We start from the raw sequence: 12,248 nt of genomic DNA, 5'->3' as shown, positions 1-12,248 counted from the left end.
GGCTCGGTCAAAGAGAAAGGTTTTGAGACCGGCCTTGAAGGAGGAAAGGGAGGAGGCGGCGAAGGCACTGGGGATAGAGTTCCAGAGCCTCGGGGCTGAGAGGCTGAAGGCCCGGCCACCGATGGTAGGGCGGTTGGGGCGGGGGATGTGGAGCAGACCGGAGCCAGAGGAATGGAGGGTACGGGCAGGTAGGTAGGGGGATAGTAGGTTGGAGAGGTAGGAGGGAGCAAGGCCGTGAATGGCCTTGTAGGTGAGGATGAGGATCTTGAAATCAATCCTCTGGGGATGGGGAGCCAGTGGAGGCGAGCGAGGGTGGGAGTGATGTGGTCCCGAAGCCTGGTGTGGGACAGTACACGAGCTGCAGAGTTCTGAATGACCTGCAGCTTGTGGAGGGAGGTGGCGGGAAGGCCGGCGAGGAGAGAGTTCCCATAGTCCAGCCTTGAGGTGACAAAGGCGTGAACCAGGGTTTCAGCCGCGTGAGGGGTGAGGTAGTGCCGTAGTCTGGCGATGTTCCGGAGGTGATGGAAGGCGGTGCCAGTTGTGGTGCGGATGTGGGGAAAAAAGGACAGCTCAGGGTCGAACAAAACGCCGAGGTTTTGTTCGACCCTGAGCTGTCCTTTCCACTGTATTCTGTTCATAGTTAAAGTGCAATCGTTCTTTGCATTCCAACAACAACAACTTGTGTTTATATAGCGACCTTTACGCAGGGTAGCGTCTCAGAGCGCTTCACAGTGGTAGAGCCTGACCGCAAGCCCAGGCGACAAGGAATTTCTTCAGGTGTTATCTGAAAAGTGCGAAGTTTTTTTTGAATACTCTTAAGATCATTGTTCAGTCACACGCGAGAAATGTTGCGCTCGCTAATAGGTAATAGGTCGAACCCATTTATTTTAAATACTGTTAAGAATCAAACTTTCGTTCACCGGAATTAATCAAAGATTTTCAAACTTGCGATATTCAACAGCACATTCCGTTAAAAAAAATTGGGTTTGGCCAGAATTTATTTGCCAAATAAGCCTACAAAATAGTCACTGCACAACACTGTAAATCCTGTGAAGCACTTTGAGAAGTCCTCCCGACGTGCAAAGCCGCTACATAAAACGCTAGAAATACTATTGTTATTTTTATTATAAAATAAACGAGTGCCAGATTCTGGGTTCCAAAGCACAAGGCATGGCGGTAGCACAGCACAGCTTTCAAGCAGAACGATCCAGTGACAGGAACGCACAGGGTGGCATTTATCTCTCAACTAGAAACTCTTTTGTGTCCAGTCTGCGGGTTTGAAAGAATCACTCATTCCCACTAACTGCTGACATACGTCTGAGAAGCAGGAGCCTTTGGTCTCAGCAGCAGGCTGTGGCAGCTCAATTTCCTATAAGATGAACACATGACTTATGCAAGCAAGGGCTTCTCCGAATTAGCAACTCTGTTTCAACCGACCGTTCGGAAAATCTTGCACATAGCGAGCAACCATGTTTCTACGTTCCAGCATCTTTAGCCTCAGATTATAGATTGTCTCTGTAAATTGATGGATCACTGCTCTTTCCAGTTGTGTTTGACAAGGAATTGCTTTGGCATTTCCTTTCCCCTCTTTTATGTTATTAAATTTATATTACTTTTCTGTCTGTTGCCAAAAGACTAATGGGTGTACAAAGCCTCTCTCTCCGTAAAGATGAATTCTTGCTTAGTGCTATTAGGCTATAATTTTTAAGAAGCAGAGTACTGTTTGTGTTTAATTTGGCTGCATTTTTCTTGGGATTCATATATAGTTCATAACCTCGCACCCCACATATTTTATCTTTGACAAACGACTTTGTTTCTGACTTGTATGTTTATCCTCCTGCAAAGTTGCAAGCAGTGATGTCATTCGATTTATTTGCGCAAGTTTTTTTTTATTTTCGGTTACCTTGGGTTTGTATTTCACTACATACTGAAGTATTTTTTGTTAGTTCCTTCTCATTTGTTTATTATAACTATAATTATTGACCTTCGCTAAAAATGTGCAGTTAATTTCTACCAAATATCCAACTGGATTCATCCACCCTCCACCCAAAGCATGCCAAACTTATGTCCCTGCAGTATCCAAGGATACCACAGTAGTTATGCTTCAGCCTTGCTGTTAAGATGCTCGCTCTACCTCACTGCTGTTTCACATTCCTGTTTCAGGGCTGTTAGCCACACATGTGGCATGGTTTGGCAAGCAGTAGATAGAGAGTAACCCATGATTTGATCAGAAAGCAGCTATAACACTGTTAAAAAAAAAATTAGCATCTGAACAACAGAAGAGGAAAGGCTATTTTATTTTAATTAAAAAAAATTCAAAGGGAAGATCCAGGAAAGACTCCAAAAGGAAAATCGTTAAAAACCTCTCCCAAGGATTGAGTGTCAATTTATGCTGTGTCGTACTGCACGTTTGGCAGCGAATATAACCAGCGATTCAAGGGCAAGCGTGCAGGCTAGGCGGGCGCTCAGAGACTGCCAATTTCGCTGAAGTCCTGTCCTGACACCAGGAGGTATGCGGAGCAATGCGATTGGAACCCACCCACCAGTATAAATGTGATGAGTTGCATGTGTTCACTCTTCCTGCTCTTTTCAAAGATCTCCAGATGACGTCAGATAGCTCGGTAACTTTGAACTGCTTTTATTTTTTAATAACAAGGCCAGTTGTTAGTAACAATAAAAGCAGACACTCAACTTCAGTGCTTCTGTGCATGTGCCAAGGCACATGTGGACAGGATGCTGAAATCCGGTGATTTGTGGTATTTTTAGCCCCCCATTTTGAACATAAGGGGCGTAAACTGAACTTTGTGCTTCACATCACTGTATTGATAACAGCAAAGTGCATTTGCAATGCCAAAGCAACATAAAATCCACCCGATTTTCAAATAGAAAATGGGCCTTCCACTTCCTAGTGAGTTCAAACCCAAACAGAGGCAGACCAGGACAGGACCGAAGGCTCCAAACTGCACAACCTTCAAGGATTACTGGGTACATTGAGAAGCCTGCCCGAACACTGAATAGATTGCGTTCACATCACTATCTCCTGGGCTGTCAGGCACGTTCCACCTCTTCCTTATGCGAAGGGCTTTGGAGAGTCCTCCTGACTCCGCAAAGCTTGGAAAGGCCGCTTGGTGTGAAAGGCCACTATATAGAATCATAGAATTATGCCACAGAAGGAAGTCATTCAGCCTGTCGTGTCTGTGTCGGCTCTTTTAATAGAGCTATCCAAATCAATCCCACACCCTTGCACTCTCCCCACAGCCCTGCAAACGTGTCCTCCCCAAATAATTATCTACTTCTCTCTTAAAAGTTGTTATCGAATCGGCTTCGATAAATTGTATCGTATCCTTCTGTCAATGTGTATTGCTCTCTGTATTGTGTATTGGATCTTTCTGTCGCGATCTGGCCACTGATTCTCGCTTGTCTCCACGAAAGCTCAGCCAAATCAATCCAATTGAAGAGCTTTCACTTTCCCCTCCCCCTGGCACTCGCAAAAACAAAGAGATTATGTGGAATCCTGTAGCTCCGTGGTTAGACCACTCCCCTCGCAAGCGAGAGGACCTGGGTTTGAATCCCAGGCAGCGCGAAACATTGGGCAAGTTTCCTTACTCCACACGCCTCTGTTTACCTAGCAGTAAGTTAGCCGGATGTTAGTCAATTGGGGGATCACTTTTCCGGGGATGGTAATCCCTTCAAAAGAAAAAAAAATTTGGTCACTCAATCCACGATTGTTTGTGGGACACTGCTGTGTGCAATTTGCTGCCGTGTTTCGCCCACAAAAGATACAGTCAATTCACTTTACAGTATATCCTGTGAAGTGCTTTGAGATGTCTCGAAGACGTGATAACGAACTATATCAAAATGCAAGGATTATTATTATTATGACATTCGCCTCCACGTATGCAAAGGCCCCAGCTACTTGCTCATTGCCCCCATTTCAAAGATAGCCTTTTGGTGTCCAGATTTCCATTGTAAAAATGACCAGACGGACAGGAGGGAAAACAGGAGGTCTGGTTCGAAACCAGGTAATCCTTTGCTCAGAGTGTGGGGCGGAGGGTGGTCCTCACAGGCCAGACTCTCTCTCCCTATTCCCTCCACTCACAACTTCCACTTGTGCCGGTGTTATCACTCCCACCCTCGCTCGCCTTCACTGGCTTTCCATCCCCCAGAGGATCGAATTCAAGATCCTCATCCTCACCTACAAGGCCATTCACGGCCTTGCTCCCTCCTACCTCTCCGACCTACTATCCCCCTACCTACCTGCCCGTACCCTCCATTCCTCTGGCTCCGGTCTGCTCCACATCCCCCGCCCCAACCGCCCTACCATCGGTGGCCGGGCCTTCAGCCTCTCAGCCCCGAGGCTCTGGAACTCCATCCCCCAGTGCCTTCGCCGCTTCCTCCCTTTCCTCCTTCAAGGCCGGTCTCAAGACCTTTTTCTTTGACCGAGCCTTCAGCTCCCCTCTCGACTCTCTACCCCCTCCTCGCTCCCTCCCTTCCCTCCCCTCACCCTGACCATTTCCCCCCTGCTCGGGTTCTGACCCAACTGTACAGCGCCTTGGGACGTCCTCCCGACGTGAAAGGCGCTCTATAAATGAAATCTTGTTGTTGTTGTTGTTATAACTCACGGGGGGGAAATGTGATGTATTTTCACCAGTGATAATATCACAAGCTGCATTTTTCCCCTTATCATTCCACGAGCCACTCTTACCCGAGTTCCGTTCTTGAGACTTTGTAGGTGCATAGAGAAATATCAGTATAAAGCCAACAAACTAAAGCTCTCACCCTATTTTCTCCAAATTCAATTTGAGAAGTTTGAGAAAAAACATCCCTTTCTCTTTTTTCTGTCACTCCCCATATAATGGAAATATTCACACTCCAAACACAACATGATGTGTCTTCATAGTGACCACTAGCTGTAGCATAGGAATTCTGAGTTGAAAATATGACAATTGCTGCACTTTACAGTATATCCTTTGAAGGGCTTGGAGACATCTTCCTGAAATGAAAGGCACAATATGAAATTCAAGGATGATTAGAATTGCTTTTAATACTTCTTTTTTACTTAAATGGTCACAAACAAGTTTATTTTTCACATCCCGCAAGTCTAACTGGTTAGACTTCAGTACACTTTGGGGTCCCAAGCCTTGCCTCTTGCCAACCTGCGCCTAATACTTTCTGGAATTAGGTAAGCAGGATATTTTTTTCTTAAACTGCATTGAATTTGGAGAAAATAGCGTGAGAGCTTTAGCTTGTGATTTTATATTGATATTTCTCTATGCACCCACAAAATCTCAGGAATAGACTCACCGAAGTACAAAATTAGAGAAGGCCTATGTGATCCTATAAAAGAGATAACCTGTTCTAATTAACACCATTGAATCATCTTTTCTGAGTATAAAACAAAGCTGCACTCAACCACAAGTGATCCCCCCACCCCATTCTATTGGTAATCAGCATTTGGGCCACACATTCACAGCTATGTTCCTGGCTCTGTAGTTTTGCTGTCATCACACCTTCTAAATTGGTCAGGTTTCACTTTTCCTGCTTTTGTGTTTGGTCAGAGCATTGTTTTCAAGGTTCCCAAGTCTTGTTTTCATTATCATTTGCCAATAAACGCCACATGGAACATTCTGTGCAGCTAACAACAGCTTGTTATTCTATTCTTTAAAAAACACATCTGGTCCTCTTCAAACTTGTTTATAACTCAAAATCGCTAAAGTGTTTTCTTTATTAATGTTTTGTTTTCTCATTACAAATGTTTGTTATAATTCCCCGATCTAATTCATCATCCTATAGATTTATTTTTACGAAAAGGATTTTGACGGTCACTCCTTTCTCATTTTAACCATTTTTTCCCAAGCAAAAGCCACTTGTCACAAGGTAGCTGCCTCCATTTGAGGAAGTTGGTGTGTTCTTACAAGTCTTTACATCCATGAATAATGGCAGAGTCTCGAAGGTCTATGATGAAATCTTCTTGCCTTCACGATGGAGACTAAGACGGTATAAACCAATGAGCATCTCAGAATATCTGTAATCTCCCAAATGCAGTATGTGTTTGGCTGCCTTGCTCACCTTTCCCCAGGCATTTAACATTCGTGGGATGTGTATAGTCTCAATTACACTGGAACCTCCCCTTTGGTAATGGTCCGGGTTGAGAATTGAGAGATAAGTGAACAATAATCTTCATGTATGGCATCTTTCACATCAGGATATTGTCTCAAAGCGCTCTTTAGGCTTTACTGTGAAGTTTAGTGACTGCGTATTTTGTAGGCAAATGCAGCAGCCAATTGTCACAGATCAATGTCCCACACACTCCCTTGAATGATCAATTTTATTGGGTGAGGTGGATTTCTGAGTAGGACTCCAGGAGAAATCTCCCAAATTCAGCTTTAATGCCCACCTGAGCCCACCTGAGCAGGCAGACGGGATCTCGGTTTCATGTCTCATCTGAAGGATGGCATCTCCCGCAATCCAACTTTGAAGGCAACATTTTGCTTACACCCAAAATGGAGAGGAGAGGATTGGAATAATGGAGGTTTCATCCTGCGTCTCACTGATCTCTTGTTATTTGTGCAGTCACCCATCACGCGATGTCAGTTACAACTAAGACAGAGCCAGATCTTGAAATTCGAACATCAGTGCCCACCAGGAGCCGTGCTCTAAGCTTTGAACATTTCCCTAGTGTTGTAATTAATAGCCTTGCTTGATATGCATAATAGGGACTAATAATCTCAGCCTATTGTGTGTACATAAATGCGCACCGTTATTTAAGAGATAGCTTTCCTTTTCCCTTGGTCAGTTCAACATCTCTATCAACGTTATTTTTCTTTGCAATGCTTCCCCTTTAAGCTTAACCAGAGTCAGAAATAGTCCATAAATTTTGCTGATAAGAACAAAATATAATGTTAAAAAGACACACATTTGTTTTTGCATTTCCAAAGTAAAACATTGTGACTGATTAGTGTAGGAATGCTTTGGGTTTTTTTTGTATAGACTTAAATTGATTTAAAATGGCTGATCTTGGCACAGACCAGAAAATGCAAAGAATTACTTGTGTGCAATCTGATAAATTAATTATTTAATCCTTACATTTGATGTAGCGCCTTTCAAATTGGGTGGATATCTTAAAAGTGCTTTGAAGAATTTACTATGAAGTGTCGTGACTATATGTTTTGCGGGTGGAATTTTGGGCACAAACTATTTTGATAGTTTCAGTTGTTATTTTGACAGTTTAATTATGTGCAGAAAACGCCACTGATGTCACTTCAGTAGAATCCAGTAGAGTAGTGGTTAACACGCTTGCCTGACAAGTAAGAGAACCCAGGTTGGATTCCCAGGCGGGGTGAAACCTTAGGCACTCTGAGACGCCGTCTGGGGTGAAGGGCACTATATAAACACAAGTTGTTGCTGATGTTGTCAGGCAAGTTTCCTTGCTCCACATGCCTCTGTTTACCTAGCAGTAAGGAGGAGCCCAGTTGTTAGTGGATTGGTGGGTTAACTTATAATAATAATAATAATAATAAACCTTGCATTTGATAAGCAGTAGTTAGTAGTAATATTAATGAAATAAAGTCAGAGTCACTTTCTGCGCAAAGTGTGCATGCAAGTTATGTACACAAAATGACCAGGCCATCACATTTTTTTGGATGCTTTGCTTATAATGCTGCCTCTGAGATATTAGCCCCAGAGAAACAAATGTGTTATAATGAGCTTTCATTACGGCAAAAGGCATTTAGTATGAAAACACTAAATGTTTTGTGTATAATATACAACAACAACAACAAAATGACATTTTTTTTACATTGTAGGGGTGAGGGAAGGCAGAAAGGTGGGAGGGAGATCAAAGGCACGGTCGAAGAGAAGGATCTTGAGATTGGCCTTGAAGGAGGCAAGGGAGGAAGCGAGGCGAAGGGACCGTGGGATGGAATTCCAGAGTGTGGGGCAGAGAGGCTGAAAGCCCGGCCACCGATGGTAGGGCGGGTAGATATAAATATATATATATTAATAGACATAAATATATATATATTTATGTCTATTATTGGCAAGGCTTTCAATCCAGTAGTGAGGGCGGGAGGCTTATATATCTTATGCATCTAACGGCAGCGGAAATTAAGATGAATGCAGTGAAATTCAGTTTCTCATACTATGGTAAAAAAAATCCAAGAAATGTTTAAAAGAATTACGTTTAAGAATTTCTGATTAAAAATATTGCTCAGATGTTACGATTCATCAGGATTTTGAACATTGCTGCAGTGGAATGGCATGGTAAGTAGTGCTATCACGGGGTACAGCCACTGTAAACCTAGTGCCACAGACATATACAGCACAGGAGGAGAGTGCCATATTCCTACCTTTCGCCCACAGCATATAAAGTTAAAGTAAGAACCAGCACTGAAAAAGAACAACCCACATTGCACACAGTGGTTTTAGAACAGATGGTTTGTGGCTTGGTTTTGCACAAGAAGTTGGCCCAAGAGGTGCCCATTTGAATGATGCAGTGAGGTTGAGTGCTGTTTTCTCAGGCGGGTCAGAGAGTTCATGGTCAGTTAGCCTTACCCTCCACCTCTGGGAACTCATGAACAAATTCAGCCCAAACAGCTAGGGCGGTAGGTAGCCCTTGGGTCGAATGCAAGGGTTCCTAGGGAAATTGGCCTGGGGTACCTGAAGCCAATATACACTTCTACAGCAGACTAGCTGCATCCTACATAACAAAGGCTGGTATAGGCAATGACCTCTGTTACAGTAAGAAAAAGTTCTACTGAGCAGTCGATTGAAGGATCTTTCTAATGCAGCGCTGCCGAAGCTCTGACCTGATGCTAACCTGGGAACAAAACATTACTTGTGTTACATCTCCTTTAACTTGATGAGCTTGACAATCGTACTTTGAAACTCGACAAAGGGAAACTACCCATTTGCTTCATTATCCACATTATTAGTGAAGTACAGTGGTAAAGGCAACAGTACAGCATTGTCAACTCCAAGCTTCTAGCATAATAACAATCCTTGAAATTTATATAGCCCCTTATCATGTCACTGAGACCTCTCAAAGCATTTCAGAGGGTATACTACAAAGTGAATTTGGCTGTATATGATGTGGGCGAAACATGGTAGCCAATTGTGCATAGCAGTGGCTCACAAAGAATCATGGATTGAGTGACCACATTTTTGTTAAGGGATTTATTACCGCCGGAAATCGATCCGACAATTGACTGACAACCAGGTTCCTCCTTACTGCTAAGTAAACAGAGGCATGTGGAGTAAGGAAACTTGCCTAAGGTTTTGCCCTGCCAGGGAATCGAACCTGGGTTCTCTCACTTGCAAGGGGAATGCTATAACCAATACGCTACAGGATTCCCAATAATGATGTTTGTCTTTGTCCCTTTCTTTTTCTTTTTGATTCCAGGATCATAGCGAAAGCATCAGTGAACTTGATGTCATCCCAGAGTCTGGGCATCGTGTTTGGACCAACCCTTCTGAGGTCTGAACAAGAGACCGGAAACATGGCAGTGTACATGATGTACCAAAACCAGATCGTGGAGCTGTTACTTGTGAAGTTCGCAGAGATCTTCAACCCTTAGGGGAAGTGACGATGCTCTTCTTTATTGGGGCATTTGTGTTCTCAATTGACTTGGGTGTTGCAAATATTTTGATATGGCTGTAGTCCTGCTGTTTGCACAGGATCATTACCATTGCCTTTGTTTACTTCTCATATTCTCCCTCACTGGGTTTTAATCCGTATGAACCTATATAGATGATGTTTGCCCGAGGGTAGGTTATTATCACTCAGTTTTATAATCACTGATTTCAGGCTACAATGCTCCAGACTTTCCCAACTAACCCTAAATTACAAAACCAAATTGGCCTGCACTGCCATTAAGATTTAGCAAGCTAACATTTTTTTCCTTGTGCCTTTATAGCTTGTGAATTGTTGGTCAACCACCCAGTTGAGCTGAGGATAATCTTAGGTTCCTGCCAGACTGTGGTTACACACACTTGGTTCACTAACAGATCCAAAGTTAACTAATCAACACAAACTGTATCTTAAGGTGTAATGATAGTTTTTTTTGAATGAAAAATTCCCCAAAGAAATATTACAAGAAATGTTTCAAATACATTTTTCAGTTGCAAATCTTCCTCATATTCACTTGAAGTAAAACATTGATTTCCTTTGGGAAAGTTGTTAGAACGAAGAAATAAGAACTTGCATTTTTATATCACCTTATCAGGTCAATATTTCAAAGCAGTTCAAGTTAAATGCAGCAGTGTCAAGCAGTGAGTTGGTTTTGAAAATAATAACAGCTTCTATTGGAACTATCAATATCAAGGTCTCCCAAACAGTTTATCTTTTGCCAGCCAGGATCACCATTATTTAAGAGTATCCCACCCAAACTATTCAAAGCCTACAATTAAATGGAAATTTCGCTTTGTTTGTAACAGAGTGTGTACTCTCTCCCGGATAGAAAAACTCTGCTTACTTAATCCCAACACCAATAACAAATTACAATCATATAAGCGCCCAGATGCAGGATAGCATCTTAGAGCACGGTACAGTGGTGGGATTGGGTTAACAATTTTTTTTTTAAAAATCCCAGAAAGGTAAGCAAGAATTTCCTGATGTAGATCAATGGAATGTGGTAGTAACTCCAAAGGAATAGGTAAATAAATTATCTCAAATTTGACCCCAAGTTTACATAAAGCAAACATGCATCTTAATCAAATTTATCCGATATTGACAGAAATCATCACATCTACAGAATTCCTGGAACTGTACAAAAACAAAATTATATATTATTCAGATATTCAGTATCTCTGAATTGGACTCAGATACAAATTCCTGGTGCAAATGGCATTGTAAAATACGCTTAGTTTCCAGCAGTCAACTGATTTAACTGTGATGAGAGACTCGGTATAAGTTGGTCATATTCCCAGCAGCTAAAGGAGATAAAGGAATGATCGTTAAAATAATTAAGAGAATTGACAAGGTAGATGCAAGTAATGGCTTTTCTTTTCTGTTAGGGGAATCCAGAACAGTGGGACACAATCTTATAGTTAAAGCTCAAATGGTTAAAAGTTAATCAAAAACACATTTCCTCACGCAAAATGTGCAGTGCACAGTCCCAGAGGGCTATAAATGCAGAATCAACCAAAGTACTTAATAGGGAGAAAGATAGATGAATACTTGGGAAGTAAGGGTATTACATATAGGGAGAAAAGATGGGGGAATGAGATTAAAAATATAAAGAGCACCTATAAAATTCTGAAATAGCAGAGCAGGCTCGATCGGCCAAATGGCTTGCATTTGTTTCAAACGTTTTGTGAAACGTCACGGCTTTTGTGAGCATTGAAGGGCCTGAAAATGATGTAAAAATACCATTTACACTGCAGGGTGGACCGGAAAAAATAGGATATCTACGTTGTATATCATCTTGTCTATTAACCTGGCAACATTTCACAGAGATCCTTCCAAAAAGCACCATGATTTCTTTTCAAACATGTGGTAGCCAAAATGCAGTCTGCAACAAAGCAGATGTGTCTATGGGCCACTTTAATGCAGTTGTTTTCATATTCGTTTGTGTGGTTGATATGAGCACAATAGAGGCAAAGGGTTAAAGAGATTCCAAATCTACTCCTGATTGCTGCTTCAGCCTAGAGTTTGTGTACGGTGCAGTCCAAATGTCTACGGGGAATGTTTTGTTTTTGATTAATTTCTATGAAAACTGGTTTCATAAGGGGGAGTTATGAAGGAGTTGGTTTGATTAACAGGACTAGATTGGGCCTTGTGTGGTCTAATCCTGTCTTAATCTTGCCATATGAGGGTAAGTCTTTTAACATACAATTTTGTATCCTGGAATACCAAAAAAATGCCTTACCTGTTATACCTGGTCTTGGGCTACATGTAACTATCATAAATAAATAATACCTTGTGTCTTCACCAGAGTTTATCTTTCCTTCTAAATTCGCACTGAAAAACAACACCGACAGTTGCCTGCTTATATTCCTATCCCAGAAAACAATCACAGATCAAGCTTTACTAATTGTTTTGGTAATCCAGTCGTTTGTCTCCATTTCTGTGTTGTGGGCAGAAGTAAGTCATTTGCTGAGGTGGGTGGGGTGTCAAACATTCAGCTAGCAGTCAATGGGAATATATAACAAATACATAACAAAATGATCGCAGTTTTAGTGATCTCAGAGTGTGACACCCCTTTTAATAATAATAATAATCCTTACATCTGATATAGCACCTCATCACG

The 12,248-nt window shown here is 42.1% G+C and overlaps 1 protein-coding gene across 1 annotated transcript in view; it reads left to right on the top strand.

Annotated features, from left to right (window-relative positions):
• arhgap15 (Rho GTPase activating protein 15) overlaps window positions 1–11,929 on the top strand; it is a 317,810-nt gene extending 305,881 nt beyond the window's left edge. Inside the window, 1 exon segment of the mRNA XM_007896359.2 lies at window positions 9,401–11,929. Within this exon segment, the coding sequence (XP_007894550.2) occupies window positions 9,401–9,575 (175 nt within the window). The 3' untranslated portion in view covers window positions 9,576–11,929.
• Window positions 11,930–12,248: the final 319 nt, after the last annotated feature.

This window comes from Callorhinchus milii, unplaced genomic scaffold (assembly GCF_018977255.1).
Source record: "Callorhinchus milii isolate IMCB2004 unplaced genomic scaffold, IMCB_Cmil_1.0 Scaffold6, whole genome shotgun sequence".
Classification (NCBI taxonomy): Eukaryota; Metazoa; Chordata; class Chondrichthyes; order Chimaeriformes; family Callorhinchidae; genus Callorhinchus; species Callorhinchus milii.
The sequence above is the reverse complement of the archived record's forward strand: the minus strand, read 5'-3'. Positions and strand labels throughout refer to the sequence as shown.